This window comes from Chroicocephalus ridibundus, chromosome 9, assembly GCF_963924245.1.
Source record: "Chroicocephalus ridibundus chromosome 9, bChrRid1.1, whole genome shotgun sequence".
Taxonomy (NCBI): Eukaryota; Metazoa; Chordata; class Aves; order Charadriiformes; family Laridae; genus Chroicocephalus; species Chroicocephalus ridibundus.
The window spans coordinates 43265577-43285619 of NC_086292.1; the positions used below are offsets into that span (position 1 = coordinate 43265577).

The 20043-nt window shown below is 52.5% G+C and overlaps 1 protein-coding gene across 2 annotated transcripts in view; it reads left to right on the top strand.

Moving 5' to 3' along the window:
- The window catches only part of ST8SIA2 (ST8 alpha-N-acetyl-neuraminide alpha-2,8-sialyltransferase 2), a 35975-nt gene extending 18686 nt beyond the window's left edge, over positions 1-17289 (top strand). For both annotated transcript variants that reach the window (XM_063347213.1, XM_063347214.1), the window contains 4 exons: positions 706-834; positions 1353-1610; positions 3939-4232; positions 14778-17289. In XM_063347213.1, the coding sequence (XP_063203283.1) occupies positions 706-834; positions 1353-1610; positions 3939-4232; positions 14778-15063 (967 nt within the window). In that variant the 3' untranslated portion in view covers positions 15064-17289. The remainder of the gene's footprint in view (positions 1-705; positions 835-1352; positions 1611-3938; positions 4233-14777) is intronic.
- The last annotated feature ends 2754 nt before the right edge of the window (positions 17290-20043 follow it).

A 20043-nucleotide genomic window follows, 5' to 3' on the forward strand; every position in this document is an offset into this window, starting at 1 on the left:
CCCCCTGCTCATTTCTGGGTCTGGAGCAGGCGAGACGGATGCTGAAATCCTCGTGCTCGCTTCTAACGGGGGGAAAAGTTACCAGCGAGCCACCCTCTCCCCCTGTTCGGAACGGGATGCTCGTCGCCCGGTCGCACAAGCAGCACCCAGCACCTCAGCTGAATTAATTAATTTCTCCTTGGGGTGGAGTGAAGGTTGCACTTCCCTGACGTGGATTTTAACCCGCTGCAGGAGCTGAGCCGGCTCCACTTTGGGGGGCTCACGGGCGGCCACCAGGCAGCGGGTTGGCAACCTCAGCTGCCCTTTGTAGGGGATGTCGCGGTGAATTTGGGGGGCTCCCAGGAGCTCTGGGGTGTCTTGTCTGCGAGTGTGCGGCCGCCAGCCCGGCTTTGCGGAGCCTGCTCGTGGTTTTGTGAGCGTGCCTTTCTGCGGCTAGGTGTGCGGGATTGTGTTTTCTGTGGAGCTGTGCCTGGCTGTAAGTCTGTGTGTGTGTAAGCAAGCAGGTATTTAAGGATTTGTGCCTGTCTGCTTGAGTGTAGCAGAATACAAACAGGCTTTCACTTCTTGTTTCGCTAATAACTACAATTTTGCTTTTCTGATGAAGTTTGAATTCCAGCAGCCGGAGCCGAAGACAGTGATTAGAAGTGCCATTGGGATGCTAACGGATCCTGTCTCTCTCCCTCTCCCTGTCTTTCTTTTCTCTAGAGCTGAAGTAGTAATAAATGACTCTTCGTCTCCAGCTGTTGTTGACAGAAGTAATGAAAGCATTAAGCACAACATTAAACCAGCCTCATCCAAATGGAGACACAACCAGACACTGTCTTTGAAGATCAGGTACTGGTAATTACCTATAGGACAAGAGACAGACTTGGTCCTCTCCAGTGCAAGCTGGCAAATTGCCTCTGTATATCATCTAAAGAAGTCGAGGAAGAAATAAAAGGCTTATCTCCTGCTGAGCGAGGCTTCATATCTGTAAGCGATCGCTTGGAAATGAATTCCCGGCTGAACCAGCTGGCCTTGCAACGACAAAACGAGGAGCACTTGAGCCCCCATTTTCCAGGCCAAGTGGGGATTAGCGCGTCCTGGCGGTGGGTCGTGCCGGGGGGAAGGAGACCCTCTCGCCGGGGTAAATACAGGGACCCCCCGCTAATGGTGGGCTTCCCCGGGAAGCGATGGGTGAAGGAGCAGGCGTTAAGATGGAGATATCCATTTGTAAGCTGTTCTCAGACAGCATCAGTCAGCTGGGACCAGCCATGGAGCGAGGGCAGGCAGGAGGCAAGAGTCTGTCTTAGGCATGACGCAAATTCTCTCTGTACCCCACCTGATGGGGCTGCTTTCTTTCCTGTCCTCAGGAAACAGATCCTGAAGTTCCTGGATGCGGAGAAGGACATTTCGGTGCTGAAGGGGACGCTGAAGCCGGGGGACGTCATCCACTATGTCTTTGACAGGGACAGCACCATGAACGTCTCGCAGAACCTGTACGAGCTGCTGCCCCGCACCTCGCCCCTCAAAGGCAAGCAGTTCCCCACCTGCGCCATCGTCGGCAACTCGGGGGTCCTGCTCAGCAGCGGCTGCGGCCCCGAGATCGACGCGCACAGCTTCGTGATAAGGTGGGGGACTGCGCCCAGCTGCGGGATGGGGCTGGGGGTGGGGGCTCAGGGGGGGTTCGGGGCGGTGGAAAGGGGCTGGAGTCCTGGTTGCGTGGTACAGCGCAGCCTCGCAGCCCCGTAGGCTTCAGCGATGCAAACGCCTTGCTGCAAACTCTCCACCCGCCACCAAGTGCTCCTCCAGTGTTCTTGCAAATGCACCGTGTCTTCTAAGGTGCGCTGTTAACCCCCCCAGGGCACCGTTATCCCCCCCCCCAGGGCACCATTAGCCCCCAGCACGCCCAGTCCCAAGCACTCCCTCCTCTTTTCCCACATGCATGCCCTCTGGCGAACAAACCCTGTCCTGGGCTCTCCCATGGGCACAAGCTCGATTCTTCCCCACATCGCCTCTGCCCTCGAGCACCGGCTGTGCCGCACGATGCCCTGGCACCACACGTGCGCGCGCCCAGGTCTGTCGCTCCCCTGTGACCGCTCCGTCCCCAGCACCGATGTCCCCACAGACGCGTTGCCCCACGGACCTGCGGCAGCAGATCCCGACCCCCACTGGGACACACGCCGACTTCGCTACCGAAGCTGCGTGAAGTGGCGAGGAGGAGCGCGCCTGCCTCCCATCCCCGCCACCCGAGTACATCTCTGCGCCGAGGGGCTGTAGGAGTCCGCTGGTGATTTATCTGTGTGCAGACATTTGCTTTCTGGCGAGTCTATTATGCAGACAGCCCAATCCATCAGCGGCTCACAGAGGCGGTCCCCGGCGTGGATGTGGGAACGAGGATAATGTCACCTCTGCCCCCAGCTCAAGCCTGCCTGGCTGCCTGCAACTCCGTCCTGTCCGCGGGGGACAGGGCGTTAGCGTTTGCATCCTTAAGTCTAACCAGAGGGAGCAAAGGGAAAAATTGCTTATTGCAGTTCTGGCAAAGTTTAGGGAGGGGCTTTCGTGTCAGGCAGCAAAGTTGCAGGAGAAAAGCTTTTTGTGGGTGTAAGGATTGGGATTTTGAGTGACTTCTCCCCAGCCATGTATGCTAGTGCAGGTCTGACATGGACGTGCTCTTCCCACCGTAGGTTCTCTGTGCCACCAAGCCACCACTTGAACCTGCATCTTCCTGGGGAAGGTTTGCTCCATCCAGGCAGCCTTTTCGGTGGGGCTGGCAGTCATCAGCCATGGGCTCTGTGTCCAGGATACGGTTCAGCCCTTCAGATCCAATGTGTATTTGCAGTGATTCTATTCCTGCAGTGAGTGGATCACAAGGGCCCCGCGTGCCAGTAGCTGGATTTTCTTTCCAGCCATTCCCTTAGTTTCCCCATCCGTAAAGTAAGGAAAACAGTAGTAATGGCTGATTATCGAGGCAGATGGTTAGGATGTAACTCCTGCTCGTTAAATACTGTAACTTCACTGTAAAGCACCACAGGAGATCACACAGTGTGCTAACATGTGGGTACCCTCTGGTTTTCACCAAGCGGGAGGAACATCTCTCTGCATCCCCCCGTGAGCAGGTCCCCGGTGACATTTACCCAGCGCCATGTACATGACATGGCCACGCCTTAATGGCCATGGATCCCCCCTCAAGGACCTCCAGGAAACCACCGTATAACGAGGGTGATTTGTTGGCAGTTTATCCCTCAGCCCTGGCATGACACGGGAGCTCGTGGCACGGGAGCTCCCAGGGGAGCACATGTGCCCGTATCCACGTGCGCAGCCTAGGAGGAGGCATCAGTAATACTACAGAAAGAGATATTTTTTTGAAGGTCACAGCCTCCAGACAGGCAAACCCTGTGGAGGCCATGTCCTGGCGTCCACCTCCTGCTGGTGTCATTATCACTGCCGGTGCCACCCGGTCTGCTGTTAGCTGAGACTCACCAGGAGGAGAAAAGGGACTTGGGATAATATTACCCCGGCAAGGCTGGAATTGAGAGGCGAGTGCTTTCCTTGCGTGGGAAAGGCCGTTTCATTTAAAATCTGCTGTGGCAGCAAAGACGGGAGGTTTGTTGCTACGTGTTATTTTTGAAGCGCACCAGAAGAGATACCGATCCGTACAAACCCACCCACCAGACACCAAAGATATGTCTGTTATTAGCATTGCCCCAGAGGAATACGCATGCACATGGCGGCGTGTTGAGGAATGATCGCCCGATATTAGGACGGCTCATCGTTAGCAGGTCAGAGCCTCTCTAATTTAGTACAGAGACTCATTCTCCCTCCTCCTCCTCCCAAAAGTGAAGGCGAATGGGCACATCTGTCACTGGCCCTGGCTTTTGGCATCAAACACCCATCATATTTGTCACGGCCCTCTCTCGCGTCCATTATAAAGGGGTATTTGATGTTTCCCCTCGCAGGTGCAATCTGGCCCCTGTCCAGGAGTACTCACAGGACGTGGGCATGAAGACGGACCTGGTGACTATGAACCCCTCGGTCATCCAACGGGCCTTTGAGGACCTGGTGAATGAGACTTGGAGGGAGAAGCTGCTGCAACGCCTCCACAGCCTCAATGGCAGCATCCTCTGGATCCCGGCGTTCATGGCCAAGGGGGGCAAGGAGCGAGTGGAGTGGGTGAATGAGCTCATCCTGAAGCATCGCATCAATGTCAGGACTGCCTACCCCTCGCTGCGCCTGCTGCACGCTGTCCGAGGGTGAGAGCATTTCTGGTGTGCTTGGAGATGGGATTTCATGAGCCTCCTGAGCTGGAGAGCCATCAGTGGGTTTGGGCTGGAGGCAAACGGCGCAAGCTGTTTCTTTCTGTAGACCGTGAGGAGGACTCCATGGGCAGTGGCTGGTCCCTAGATGAGAACTGGAGACCACCTCGCAGGCAGGGTCTCCCCAGTATTGAGCGTGAGGTCTTTTAGCCATGCGATAGAGCGAGCCTAAGTCTTCCAGTGCTTTGCTGGCTGTAAGTCTGGATGTCACCACGATAACTCCCCGACCTACAATTAGGGCTCTTCTTGGAGGAATGTGTATGTGTGTTGTGGCTTGTGGAGCTAGTGACAAGGTTTGTGACTTTGTGCTGAAGTGACGTGCAAGTCTCGCACAGCTCCTCAGGTCAGGTTGCTCATGGCAGCCTGGACGGGCTCAGCAGGGCTGCTGTTCATGCTCCTGTAATGGTGCTAATTGCACTGCTCATCTTAAATGACCAGCCCGGGGAGGGGACTGACACGATCTGGTCCTGCTGGTCAGATAAGTAGGGCCAGGTGGAAGTGAACAGATTTACTGGGAGGGAATCGCAGAATCACAGAATGGCAGGGGTTGGAAGGGACCTCTGGAGATCATCTCGTCCAACCCGCTGCCAGAGCAGGGTCACCCAGAGCAGGTTGCACAGGAACGCGTCCAGGTGGCTTTGGAATGTCTCCAGAGACGGAGACTCCCCCACCTCTCTGGGCAGCCTGTTCCAGTGCTCTGCCACCCTCAAAGGAAAGAAGTTCCTCCTCATGTTGAGATGGAACTTCCTATGGTCGAGTTTTTGCCCGTTACCTCTTGTCCTGTCCCCGGGCACCACTGAGAAGAGCCCGGCCCCATCCTCCTGACACCCACCTGCTTTCTGACTGCAGCCAGGTGTGTGGGAGACACGTGTGTGGTGGGAATGGTAAGGCTGGAAAAGAAAGAGAGCTCCAGGGGTGAGACTTCTATGTAAATGGCTTGGTAATAGGGTAGGCTCTTGCTTTATTTCTCTGAGGAGGGTCACGATTCGTTAGGCATTTCGGGAGTGTAGGCAGGCGGTGCTTTATGCTGGAGATGGCTTAGTGGCAGTAGTTGTCCTCTCCGCTCCTGACTAGACCCTGTTGCTCTCCTGGGATGGGAATTCACTCGTGCAGCTGGTGCTCCCACCTCTGAGCCTCAGCATTAGTGTTTCTTGATCGCTTTGAGCACTTCTTCCCCGACCCACCTCTGAGCCTGGGCTCCTCCGGTCAGTTGGCCCGTGCTGGGTGTTGCTCTGTCCCAGCCTGGGTTATGTGTCAGAGCAGGGGATGGGCACGGAACAGATTTTGGGGTCGTTTCCTGCAGGAGCCAAGCCTAAGGGCTGCTGCAGGGAGAGGGGTGTGAAGGGCATCTCTGCAGGAGGCCCAGGCAGGCTGGGAGGAGTGGAGGCTCTGGTGCCGCGGTGCATCACAGGCGGCAATAACAGGCAAAAAGAGCTATGTCTGCCCCAAATGCCTGCGTTTGAGGCTTCCCTGGGCCAGAGAGGCATCTTACAGAAAATTTCGAGGTAAAGAAAGGGAAGGAAATGATACCACAACTCACAGAAAGGGAGGAGAGCAAGAAAAAAAAAAAAAATCAACACCACAACCCAAATTCTGAGCTATTTCTAGCTGTAATTGACTTACTTTCATCTGTCAAAATAGAATTAAGCTCCTGTAATAAGCCCTTTAAATCAACAGGCTGCTAATCCTGCGCTGGCAACCATTCCTGGTGCCAGAAACTTCCCGCAGGAAGCTTTGTGGAGGGATTGGCAAAGGCTGGGCATCGCTTTCCCGCGGGAGAGGAGGAGGATGCCTCGATAAGCTCTGCTGCTGAGCTTATCTTCCGACTCGCGGCACCTTCCTGGCCCTCCTGCGCTGCAGCCCTGCGGTCCAGGCGGGCTGGCTGGCACGCTGGTAGTCCCTGTGCGTCTCCCACAGAGCAGCGTTGGAGCCACCACCCATGGCTGGCAGGTCCTGCCTGGCCGGAGGGGATGCGGGGGTCTGGGGACAAGCCCGGGGGCTCAGCACCGTCTCTCACCCTTTCTCCCATGGCTTGGAGTGGTGTCTTCCTTTTGCACGTGTTAGTGTTCCCGTCGGTTTTAATAGGTTCCTGCGCGAGGATTGTGGGTTGGGGCTTCTGAAAACCTGCTGAGGCTCAGAGGGATGTGACCAGTCACCCCAGCAAGCGGCTGAAGTAGCCAGCGTTGGTGGCTACTGTATGGGATGGGTTGGTTGGGACGGATGTGGTACCAGCACGTGGTCGGATGCTGGCTGATGCTGACGACAAGCTCTAAGTGCCCGCTCTGAGCTACAGCCGAGCCCCCAGTCCTGTCCTTTGGGCTGGTCACCGTGCTGTGGGGCGATGGAGAAAGGTGGGTCATGGCTGCGCTAAGGCAGCACTAATTCAATTATCACCACAGAAGCCAGCGCTAATCCTCATCAGGGGTTGCCCTCTAAGCCAGGGAGCTGTTGCCTGACCTGCCCTCCTGCTCTCACACTTATCAGCAGGAAAACAAGGATGCCTGCTAATTAACGATTAATATAATTAAGACTGCAGGCCCCTCAGCTGGCTAGAACTGGTGGGAGCACGTCAACACCTACCCAGTGGCCTGGGCAAGGAGCTGTACAGAGGGACCACCCAGGACTGGGGGGCAAAGGGCTGTGCTGCTCTGGGGGAAGGCTGGAGTCAACGTTAACCCCTGCCTCGGTGCGGCCTCCTCAGGTTTGGACTTGGATGGATTCAAGAGTGATTCAGGCAGTATTGAATGAACCAGCCACTGCTGAGCAGGGAGGTGTGCTGATGCTCTTGGTGCTATATAGGAAGTCTCTCAGCTACCTATAGGGTTGTCTTTGCCATCTGCTCAGGGTAAATGATATGATGCAGTTTGGGATGAAGAAGGAATCTCACCTCAGGTCAAACTGACCGGAATCGCTAGGAATTTAGTTATTCCTCTGCAGTGATGCTCTCGAATTCCTCAGATCATCATATATTTTTGCTTTTGAGCTCCTTGCTGTTACAGGGACACGGTCACCAACGACTTCCTCCATCTCTCCAGCTCTCTCTGAGGAACATGCGGGTTTGGAGCATGACAGTTTTCTTTGACAGATCTGAGATTTGTGAAACAAATAAATTTTGTGGTGTGCGGCAGAGAATCGATAATCCACAAAGCCCCACAGAACATCCCTCTGTGCTACGGTGGGCTGCAGTTGCAGAGATGTCCTGTCGTCTTTTCTGGATAAAGCTCCCCTTTATAACCTATCCTAAGTTGATTTGGAAATCACAAAGAAATGGGGGGAGTCTTTCAGCTAAGATGTTCTTTTATTATTTTTTTTTTTCAAGGAATAGCACTTCCTACAAAGACTAATGTTATCTCAGCCAACTTCAATTCAGCTACAAAAGCTTTGCCTTTTCTCTTCTTCCTTCACTTCCAGTGAAAATACATCTGTGAGTTCTTGACTCCTCCTTGAACCACAGTATTTATTGCCCTGCTCTGCTTTCCCCCAGACCAGAATGCATTTCAGTGGCAATTGAGCATTTTTTCCTATAATTTTCAGTGCATTTGGGGCATTTGTAGAGTGTGTGTTGCTGAGATAAGTAAAAAGCATTTGGTTTTGTTGTCCTTAACAGCATCATTTGAGACATCACCTTCCTAGCTGTGAGGGTGCCTTAAATGTTTGCTGATAGCTTTTTGTGTTGATGATTCTGGATAATCTGTGCAATAGGACGGAGGCTGTTCTCACACGGTTAAACTCCTCATCTTCACGCCAGGAGGGGAGAGAGCCATCAGCATTTCGATGGAGGAGCTCAGAAGGAAGCCGAGTCGCTACCGAAGGCTGAGGAGGAAAGCTGTGCCGTGGCGGGGAGCCAGCTCGCGGGGATGGGGACGGTGGCGTGCGTTTCGGGGTTGCGTGACTCACTTCGGAGTGGTTCTATAAAATGTCTCCTGAGCAATTCATCTGGCGAGCGCCGTGCTCGTCTCCTGGCTGCGAAGCAAGCAAACCCCTTATAAGTCATCTGTTAGTGTCTCCAGAAAGCCTTGTAATCCCTATTGCCAAGCAGCTTTTGTCAGAGAAATAACATGAAATGCAGGAAGCAAGGGAAAATAATTGTGTCTGGAGGTTTGACTATCGCTCCTTGCGGAGAATTCATGGACACGTTTCAGTTTGCCTTGTATAATCTAGTCTAGCATTTCTACTGTGTCCATCACGAGGGTCTCTTGGCAGTAACCAATTCTAATCCCTTAAGATTTTGTTAAGAGCTTCTTGAAAGAAGAAAAAAAAAATCAATATCTCTTCCAGCTCCTTTGCTAGGTCTCCCGTTAGGTTTAACATCCAGATGGCCAAGATGGTTCGCGTGCGCCCTTCATGGCAGCAGTCCCCTTGCTCAGGGTCCGTAGCTGTGTAGAGCAGCTCTGCCACGTGTCCTCAGAAGTGCAGCCTGGTGGGGGATAAGGTGGATTCATCTTTGCCTCAGAGGTCTCCCTGGCTCCTCACACCCAAACAACGTCTAAAGCCTCTGCTGATTTTTCAGAGCAATGCTGCTCAGCTGCTGCCTTTGCCATCCATCAGCCATGGTGGAAGCCCTCCCCTGGTCCCTCCTCGCCTTGTGTCCGCATCCTTTCCGGCAATTTCGCCTTGCCTGTAGCCGCGCAGGACACACGTGTGCGGGTTATTCTCCTAACCTGTCGCTTCGATTGTGTCACCCTGCTCTTTCGCTTCCCTCCATGGGCTCCCCTTTTCTCTAACATGTCAAATGCAAGATGCCGCTTTTGCTTTTCACAGCCCTCTCAGCCCACCTTTTCTCGCTCTCTGTCTCAAGATGGGCTCTGCTGTGGAGTAGCCAGTGTCACCCAGTTGTGGGGTTTCTAAACAGGCTCTTTCATGCTTCTTCCCACATGATCCTTCAGCTCACAGGGGCTCCTCTGAAATATCTGCCCCCAAGGACTCGTGCCTTAAAGCCCTTCCTCTGGTCCCACAGACGGTTTAAGAACAGTGGTCCCGTGCTCGGGTGAGGGGTGAATATGACCAAAGTCTGTAGGGGGTGGGGAAAAATATAGCCATTCCCAATTGTGTGACTGGGGTAGGATGTGGGGGACTATGGGTGGGTGAGATCAGTGGATATCCCACAAATAAATCCTTGTGCGAGCAATTACTCTCGCCCCTCTGCACTTGAGCAAATGAGGCACGTTGTATCTGAGCTGTGGTGTGGCTGCACTGAGACCCTGAGACAGTTAATTTGTTCCGGTTAATCGGGAAGAAGATTTAGTCTTTTCTTTGTCAAAAAGAGGGGAAAGGCATAGGAAGGGAGAGGGTAAAGAAATAGGTTAATCTGCTTCCCAATTACTGTCTTGCTCTTCTCTCTGTTTGGAAATGGTTTCACTTGTGGGTGTTGAGTACCACGTGTGTTTGAAAGGGCACTGCAGAGCTGAAGATCTGGAGGAGAGAGTGAGTTATTTATCCATGACTCAGTGTTGATTTGCTTGCACCAAGTCACTAAAACCAGACCCGAGCCACAGGGTACAGATCCAGTCTGGTTAGAGAGGCTCGACTTGGTGTTTGGGCTTTGCCCATCAATGGGATAAAGCCCAACTCTGCCTCCAGATCCATCTTTTGGAGTCTGCAACAGCATGAATCTGGATGGGGACCTGCCCGTTCCAACGCCTCCAGCACAGATCTCATCACCGTACGTGGCTCTCAGGTGTTTTGGTGGGGGTGACAGAGGAGACTGGATAGCTGGACAGAAAAGGGCTGGGAGAAGCTGGATGGGGGATAGCATTGGCTCCAGCACTTCATCTCCATCCACCCAGCAGCCGGGATATGATCTGTGCCCTGCCGGCGCCGGCGGGTCCTGTCCTCACCTGCACCAAGGTGAGCATGAGCACCGGCAGGGCACTCGCTCTCGTTATCCGTAGCTGGTTTTTCATGAGTGTTAATGGGAGCAGGATGTGTGTGGCAGACTGATAGTATGCTTCTGACAGTCAAGGACTAGCACCTCCACAACAGCTTGTGTTTGTATCACACTTTTATGAATAAGCTCTTTTAAAAGGCTCTGAAATTGCATTATTTCAGCTATTCTGATGTATATCACTAGGTAATGCGGCTGATGCTGCTGAAACTTGATTTCTTCATTGACCTGGGTTTCTTTTATTCATTTCATCAGGGCGATGGATTTTCTGTTCAGTTTATCCTGCGGGTTAACCCTTGCCTGGAGGGTACAAGTTACCTTAGGGTTTTCTTGGACATACCAGGAGGCGATGGGGAAGCAGAGAGCAGGACCCTGCCCTCGCTAGCCCTCCTCGAACACTGCCTGCAGGGCACTGCCAGGGCATCCCAAATCAAGGCCAGGCTCTGCTCCCCGAATTGGGTGATGCTGGGGGAGGATGAGCGCTGGCAGCGGGGCGGGTGCCCGCTCCAGATGTGCAGTGGGGAGGCTGCCACCTTCCCCAGCTCGGGCGGGAGCTGCGGCTTCCCTACGGGCAGTTTCAGAGCATTTGATGTCCTGAAGGATTCCCACCGGGCTTGAAGGTCCAAATATAGTGGTCGCTTCCCCTGTGGCTGCAGTGCAGGAGGCATAAGACGAGGGGCAATGGCTTTAAACTAGAGCAGGGCAGGTTTAGATCAGACATTAGGAAGAAGTTCTTTACAATGAGGGTGGTGAGACACTGGCCCAGGTTGCCTGGAGAGGTGGTGGAGGCCCCATCCCTGGAGACACTCAAGGCCAGGCCTGATGAGGCTCTGAGTGATCTGATCTAGTTGAAGATGTCCCTGCTGACTGCAGGGGGGTTGGACTAGATGACCTTTAGAGGTCCCTTCCAACCAACACATTCTATGATTCTATGATACGCTGATGGTCAGGCAGCCGGCAGCAGTGCTATGCGATGCTGCTCGGGCGGCTGCTTAAATTTCTTGGAAACCTTTTGGGAAATTGGTGTTGCTGAGGAGCAAGCAGAACCCCCCACCAGCTAGGGTGAGACTCTCTGAGCCACTCTTCTTGAAGCCTCTGCCCTTGGCTACCATCAAGTGTTAGTTCAAATAGGGCTTGTGTCTGGACTGCGTCCTTACGAAAGGTGGCCTTGAAGATCCGATGGCATTTCCCATCTGTCACCATCATGATCCGAAATAAGAGCTGTCTCAGGCGAATTTTGCCTGACGGAATCACAGTTCCTGTTCATAGCTGCATCCCGCTCAGTTACCAGCCCGTCTCTGGAGCTCCTTACACCCCTGAGGGTTCATTTACAGAAACGACGCAGCACCAGCTTTTGAAGGAGGTCTATGCCGTGAGAACGGCTCTGAGAAAGGAGGTATTGGGTTTCAGGACTGCTGTTTGCTCTTCTCTTTTAATTGCTGTCTCTTTCCATAAAATGTTGCAGTTAATAGTTATGGTGATTGGTGTAGCCAATTTGAAAAATAATTACTGCCTGCTTCAAGATTATCTTTCCTCCTAATTAAAATCCCGGACCTCACATATTAAAGGTGCGCTGTTGACACAGCATCCCATGTGCGCCCAGACAACCTCATTTGGATTTACAGAATTAATTAGGTTTTATTTCCATCCCCAGCTGTTCTCTCCTGCACCAGGAATGTGGCTGCTGTCTCAGTTGGCCAGTGGTGGGAGAGATAAGAGGGAGATCTTCCTGCAGAGCTCCCACACTCCCAGCACAAACCGGTCATGAAACAGTATTCCCCAGCCCTCACTGGAGGATTTCCCACTTTCAGTCTCCCAGAAACAAATTGTAAGTCCTGGGGCATGGCCTATGGTATGGTTTGGGCATTCTATATTACGTATGCCATCTGTGTGGGTGGGCTGGGACAGCCTGGAGTCCATCACCCCCTCCCAAAGCTGCATCCAGCAGCAAGAATTCATGATGCTGTAGGAGTGAGGTTTATCATACTTCTCGTTTTCCCAGTGCTGCGCCTGCAATAAAAGGGAATGGGGGTAAAACCCATCCCTGGAGGTGTTCAGGGCCAGGCTGGATGGGGCTTTGAGCAGCCTGGTCTGGTGGGAGGTGTCCCTGCCCGGGGCAGGAGGGTTGGAACTAGATGATCTTTAAGGTCCCTTCCAACCCGAACCATTCTATGATTCAATAAAAGAGCCAGGTTTTTTATTTTCATTATACCAATATGAATTGTGATTGTTCCCTACCCCAATATTATCGGGTGAGTGCTCACTAGCTGCGTGTCCTGTGGTGGACACACCAGGTTGGTTTTGGTAGGGCTGCTTTTGGGTACTGGTTGCACACCCTTCTTGGTCTTGGTAGGGCTTTTTGTTCAGGCTGGGTTGCAGAAGACGGTCTGCTTTCTGTAGAGCATGTCTGTGTTTGACCCAGGTCATTTTTGCCGTCGTTAATATGCTTAAAACGTTGGTGATCACACAAACGTCCTGCGCCCTCCTGCAAGGGTCACTCCATCATGGTGTCAAGGTCGTTGTACATTCCTACAGTTTTTACAGACTCTCAGCAAAACCCAAAAGTTAATATTTTCGGCAGGCCAGGAGGTCAGCACTATCTTTCTGTGCTCCAGCTGGCAAACTGATAAAAGGAGAGTTTTAAAGCTAAAGCAAGTGCAGGACAAACGCAGTTGATTGTGTCTTCCCCCAAAACCAGCCGGTTATGTGGCTTGACAGTTCTTCCCAGGTAGCTTCCCTGCTGGATGAGGATACCCTAATTCACAGAGTTAAGTGGTGGTGATAATCTCCCATTGGTCTCCGCACGCCAGGGGTCTAATGTGCTTACCCACAAACTCATCAAGGAGGCTGTTTTATGGCTACCTGTGGGAGAAGTTTGCCTTGGCACCGCAGTGGGCTTTGCCGTGTCCCCGTAGCGCAACCCGTATGGCCGGGCGAGCCCAGAAAATGCTCGTGCTGTGCCTCCGAGATACTGGTTTTGCCCCGGTTACTTGCTCCTTTTTCGTGCTGGATGCCAAGATGCGTCGGGCAAGGAGGACCCACTTCCCAAAGTGTCGTACTCATCCTCTGCTAAAGCTGCAGGCGCTGGGACACCCCCGGGGTGTGGGACCCCAATAAACCCTGCCGTGCCCTTCCTGCACACGCCGAGGCGGGCACTCTGCTTCCAGAATTTGATTCACCAGAAAAGTCAATTTTTCTCTTATCTGGCTGAGAACAAACGAGTACGCCGTGTGCCTTGGCTGCTAAATTTTAATGGCTTTCGTGAAAAGCTAATTTGCAGGATTAAGGCTCAGCTCTCCCACGGGTTCCTGCTGTCTGAGCACCAGACCCTCGGAGTCCAGGAGGAAAGCGCAAATGAGGAGCGAGACAATTCCCGTGGCTCCGCGTGTGACCCAGGATCCCAAACCTCGGGGGCAGAGCGCAGAAATGCCGCGTGCCGTGCTCGGCTTCCTCGTGCTTTTTATCCAAAGCCCTGCCGGTCGCTCACCTGAACCCCGGCCCTTTGAAATATCTATTAAAAATAATCCGAGGGCTTGAAGGGGCTGCGACACGGTGGGATGCGCTGCCCGCACCGTCCCTGCCTGCTGTGGGGCAGCATCAGACATGCCGGGGGAGGAGGGAGTGTACCCAGGGGGCACACCTTTTGCCTCCCCCAGACCTTTTGTCTCCCCCAAACCTTTTTGCTTTCTGATTTTGCTCCTCTGATGGTGTTTTTTCTGCTGAGGAAACCAGTTAAGTTGCCTGTGCAACAAACACTGGCCGCTCGAAAGGTCTTCTTACGGGATGTTGATGCTGCCATAACTTTTATCGGCAGCCCAAAACACGACTGCTGATACCGTTTCTGCTCATGCATCCCTACAGGGTGCCTTCTTCCCCTGTTTTTTTTGCCATCCCTCGTGAAAACTAATGCACTTTTCAGCAGCAAGCACAGCTGACCTGCGTATCGCATAGTATATATTGCAATACGCCATATTGTCTGTCTCGTGGCCTGATGTTGCGGAGTGTGGTGGTGTATTTTGGTCCAGGATCACGGTAGCAATTGCTGGGTGTAACAGGAGCACGGCAGTGTGGTTTAGCTCTTGCAGCCTGGTGACCCTTTATTCCAAAGCAAACATTTTTACAGCCCCGTTGTGTTTACCGTCCAGCGTAAAAATCTTCATTCATCAATGAAAATCATCAGCTTATGTGTGAGAGTGTGTCTGCTTCGAGGGGTTGCTGGAGTCTACTTGACATGTGGATGGTTTGGACTATGGTATTGATCTCCTAGGTTGATTGGAAGATAATTGTAGGCTGAAGTACTGAAGGCCACCGTTGCAAGCAATTTGTTTTTCATAAAGGATTGCCGAGGCCTGAGATGCTTCAATGCCATAGCAACAAGTGTGATATAACCACCAGACAGAGAGCAGGAGGATGCTTATTCATGAAGCAGTCCCTAGAGAGGCTTTTTCTTGGCATGGAGAACTCTTCTGCTAGTCAGAAACCTCTCACTTTGAATCACCAATATATCTCAGTCAGGGGCTAGAGAGAGAAAAAATGGGCAAGACACGAGCTTCGTGTGCAGGGGGAATAACGTGCTTTCCTCTACTCTCCCGTTGCAGGTACTGGCTAACGAACAAGGTGCACATCAAGCGACCCACCACCGGCCTCCTCATGTACACCTTAGCCACTCGATTCTGCAACCAGATCTATCTCTACGGCTTCTGGCCCTTTCCCCTGGACCAGAACCAGAACCCGGTCAAGTACCACTACTACGACAGCCTGAAGTACGGCTACACCTCGCAGGCCAGCCCGCACACCATGCCCTTGGAGTTCAAAGCCTTAAAGACGCTGCACCAGCAGGGAGCCTTGAAGCTGACTGTGGGGGAGTGCGATGGGGCCACGTAGAGTGGTCCCCGGCCGCGTTCCTGCACAGCCACGGGAGGAAGGGGAGGGGGCGGAAAGGACGAGTGGTGCCTGGTGGGGCTGGTTGTCTTTGTTAATGCGCAGAACAGCGACACAAATATATACACGTGGTACCTATATATATTGACCTGAGTATTATAACTGTTTGGTGTTCACCAAGGAAGGGGCAGGAGAGATGCGGGAGCATCTGGGGTGGCTGGCCTGGACAAGACCCCTTGCCGTGGGCTTGCTGGGCTCGGAATGGCGTTCGACCTACGCCCGAACGGTGGTGAAGGTGGCCTTGGTTTTTGAGGGTATGTTAGGTGATGGGTAAACGTTAAGCCATTTGTCGTGACTGGTCCAAGGTTGGTAGTTAGTTTGTTTGGCCAAGGACGGCGGCGCTGGCACGTTCTTGGCCCCGTGCTCGTGGCGGGGAGGGGAAGGGGCAGGGAGGGGGTGGGCAGGGAAGGTTTGTTGGCGGCTGTCACAGCCAAGGCACTGCCCGTGGCACTGAGCAGCACCCGTCTCCTGCCCAGCGGGGACTGGTGCCCGACAGAGTCATGCACAGATCCATCCGAAACACGGGCCGCCGGGCTGAGCATGGCCTTCGGAGAGGCGAGGGAGAAGCCTCCTGGGCTGCAGCTTGATCTCCAGGGGGTGGTGGGGAGCTGTGCTGAGCTGATCCCGGTGGCATTTGCTGGGAGAGGAGATGTGAGGGCCTCCAGAGATCAGGCACACCGGCCTTGAGCCGGGCAGACGGTGAGGAGGATGCTGAACATGTATTTTTTCTCTTCCTTTCCTAAGGAGCAATTTCGAAAGTGGTAGGAAGGAGGTTTGCTGCCGCAAACCGGCACCGTTAGTAAGAAGTGTCTTACTGTGCCACAGTGGAAGACACTCAACATCTGGCAGGGCTCGTGAAAACCATAAGTACATCTAGCTCTTAATTCCCCAATGGCACCTGCTAAGCAGCCTGCCTTCTCTCCCCTGCCAAAAATAACCGCTGAAATATCGGCGATAGGCCCGAGACCCAGCCAAGCGGAAAGACCGCGGGACTTCAAGGGACTTTGTCAAGTCTAAATAATTTATTTTTTACTTTCTCCGCAAAGAACCAGCATACAATACAGCGCTCTGTTCCCGAAGTCCCGCACTCTCCTTTCTTTCAAGCTCCGATTAGCTCTTACTCTGAACAGTTAATTAGGATGTCAGATGGATCTTGACGGGATGCTTGGCTAGTGATGAGCGTCAAAGAAATAATCCTTTTCCTTTTTTTTTTTTTAGAGGGAGCCCAAAATATAAAGACATTTTTATAACCACATTTGCTTTTCTCCTAAGTTTTGGGTTTTTTGAGGGAAGAAACTAGATTGATCTGATTAGCCTGTTTAATTTTCTGCTTCTGTAGCCTACTCTGTTTGTCTCCTAATTAGCACTCAGTGCCAGAACGCAGGTGAGTCTGGGGTTCAGCGAGTGCACTTTGGGTTTAATTTGTGGGAGAGCAAATAACGCGACGCCGGTGAGCCTCGGACGTGCGCTGCCGTGTTTTTGAAACCCATCCTGGCTGGGCTTCCACCACCTTTGTGCCTCCTCCTACTGCCGGGCTTAAGTTAAAAAGCATATCGTTTGGGGCTGAAATACTTGACATTGTCTCTTTAAAAACTGAGCGCTTCAAGTGGTAAAAGGAAAAAGTCGCTTTCATGTTTTGGGACGTGGAAGCTACTGTACCCTTAGGAGCCTCCAGCCTCCTAATTAGTGTCAGATGAAGAGGCCGAAGATTAAGGTATAAGCAACATTATAGTGGATAAATGTGGGCTAATCTGCCACCAAGGGGATATTTCTTTCCATCTCCAGAAAATGATTTCTTTTATGTTTTGTTTTGTTTTTTTTTTTTTTAAACCTGGCGCTTTTTTTTATTGTTGTTATTATTTTTACTTGAGGTTTAGTTGCACAGTAAAGCTAAAACCTGGCTGTGAACCGCAGCTGAAGCTGCTGGGGTCTCCTGAGATAGAGGAGACAGGGGGTAAAACTGCAAGATGGAAGTAGTCTGCGATCCCGAGGAGCTTCCCGCGATTCAGGAGCGGTTGTTAAAGCCGGATAATTCCCTGCTCTGTCCCCGGCGCGGAGGAGGGATGGAGCAGGGATGAAGCCGCAGGGACTGCTAAAGCCAACTGTTGTATTGAGGGGCCTGGGCCACGGCACCGATTGCTGTTAGCAAACCTTCTTTTTAAATAAAAATACAAGAAATGAAAGAAATGTGCAGGCTTTTTATTTTTTTTTGTTTATTTTTGTTGATGAAAAGGGGGGGGCAAGACCATAAAATGCCGTGACAATTAAATGGGGAGACCTCGTAACCTTCTTTGCCAGTGAAGGAAAGGGGAAGGCTGGGCTTATTTGCCCATCTCAGGGGGGGATGTCAGCGCTCTGCCAGGGGGACATCCAGAGCCACCAGGATGTCCTCACCGTGCCTACCGAGATTATTGAGCTGCATCTAACAGCAGCACAACGGGGGTGTGCTGTGGGGGGGGGAAAGGGGATGGGAGAAGGGATTTCTGGTGTCCTTGAAGCAGCTTCTGGATCAAAGCACAGGCAAGTTCTAGGCGAATTATCCAGGGGGATGAAATTGCTGGTGATGTTTCTGTTCCCAGAATGGATCCCAGCTTTAAAAATACTTTAAACGGAGAGTAAGACCCTGCAGCTATTGAAATTGATGGCTGAGCTCCCGTTTTACCTCCCTGCCATGCGGCTTGGTCCCTGCTGAGTTTATGTGCACAAAACCATCCAGAAACCTCCCCTTGCTTTAGTGGGTCCTCTGGTCTGGCTCTCAGAGTGGTCCCACTTTGAGGTGGTTCCCAGGACACGTTCAAGGCCATCCATCACCTGCTGCACTTGCTGGCAAGCTGAAGACCCTGTTGGAAATGTGTGATCATCTCTGTTTCCAGAAAATAGCTCCACCGAGCCCCAGGCCCTGCAACTGGGCAAGCTGAAAAGCCCATGTGCTGTTTCTGAGCCGGGGGAGCGGAGTTTTGGGCTCAACTTCTGCTCCCAGCAGCGCTTGCAGTAGGTGGGTGCTATTCGGGCTATTTTTGGGGCAGCCACCAGCCGACGAGCAGCCGCGGGGCTGTGGCAAGGCAGCTGCCAGATGCTATGGGGACCCGGCGGCAGCACCAGGCTGCTGCTTGATGAATTACTTCATGCCCAATTAAGGCTCTCCTGTCATCAAGAGCGAAACAAAAAAGAGCATTGATGCTATTCAGGCAGGGATGCAGGTGCACGTGTTGCTCCGTGAACGTACTTACCACCATGAACGACAGCAGCGCCTCCCCTCAATCTTCGGTCCTCCATCCCACTGCTCCCTCCAGCAGCGAGGCCAGCCCAAACTGGTGATGCTGGTGGCTCTGGGGTGGGGAGCCCCCTCCCATGGGCCAGGCACATTTGTCCCAAAAGGCCTTTGGATGATAAAAAGTGGCCTGAACTTGTAAAATAGAGGCAAACTTGAGTCTCCACCTGGCTAAGCCCACAGTTTGGGTCTGTGTTTCCCAGCATGTCTATTTGGGGCAATAGTCTAATGGGTGCTTCTAGCTAAATTCAACATCCTTTTGCTCACCATGGGCCTCTGGGGCGTTATCCCCTTTACACCAGCTTGGGAATAAGGGTCTTGTCTCGCCTGCTCAGCCACACGGCGGCCAGAAGCACAGCTGCCTGAATTGCTTTTCTTTTTAACGGCAGTTCGCTTGGTTACGTCCCAGCCTTCAGATCTGCCACATGCTTCTTTGTGCCTCCGGGCTAAGAGCCAGCCCGGCCATGAAACCTCCCCGCAGCCTCCGAGGCTGCCCAGCATCGCCGCGGGCACACGCTCCCTCCCCTTCTCCTCTCCCCTTGAGCACACCGGTGAATTTTGGTCCCCGCTGACGGACGCTGGAGGAGCCAGCCTGTCACTACAGACCTGCCCAGCCGGAACAAGGATCCTTCGCCCGTGGAGTTTAATTCGGCTCTTGCCACACTCAGTGCTCTGTGTGCGCGCTGCAGAGCCATGCAGAAGGAGGAATGCATTAGCACAGCACTTTTGTTCTTCCTATAAAAATATACGTATATAGTGATGAGACTGTTGCTCTCCTGGGGGAGATCTTGCCCATGTCTTGCGTTGGCACGGAGTACGGCTCCTCTGGTCAAGCCGCAGAGTCCGCAGTCTCGGTGCTGCCAAGCTCCTTTACAATTAATTCCTGCTCTGCCTGGTTTAAAGCTGACTTGGGCGAGTTGCAGCGGCTCCTCCGAATTGCGGCACAGAACCCTGGCTGCCTCCATCCCCCCGCAGCCCCTCGCCCGGGCAGGGCTGGAAGGCACAGCATCCCTCCCAGCCGCCGAGCGAGAGGGATGGAGAGGGACCATCACCGTCCCCTGAACACTTCATCAGCCGAAGCTCGGGGCAGGGTCGATGATAGCCAACCCTCTGCTTGCGCCACAGCCCAGGTAATTAGTGAACAAAGTGCAAATAATCCTTGTGAACCAAATTACAATTTTCTAAAACATTTTTTCAAGCTGCCCGAGGGGTATTTTTCAGTGCTAAGAAACAACCGAATCATCTTTTTTTTTTCTTTTTTTTCTTTTTTTTTTTTTTTTTAAGATACCGATCTCACAAACAAGACAGACAATATTTTGTTTTGAAGGTGTGAAGAAAATTGTCGTCAGTTTTGCATTGCATTTTAGATACTGCTTGGGAATAACACCAACGGCTGCGGCCTTCAGTCAGTCTCACTTAAATGACACCAACGGTTTCTGTCGATCTTCGTAGGAATTCATTTTTAATTTTGTGCAAAATAGTCTGAAAAAGGTTGCACCATCTATAGATCATAGCATATAGATGTTGGTTTTTTTGACCACCACGCCTTTTCAAAATTTAAACGCTCTAATTTCATGCTAGAGAGGCTTGAAACTATGGAAATTAAAGCTTAAAACTTTCAGAGCCCCACAGGGGACAGCAGGGAAGTGGTT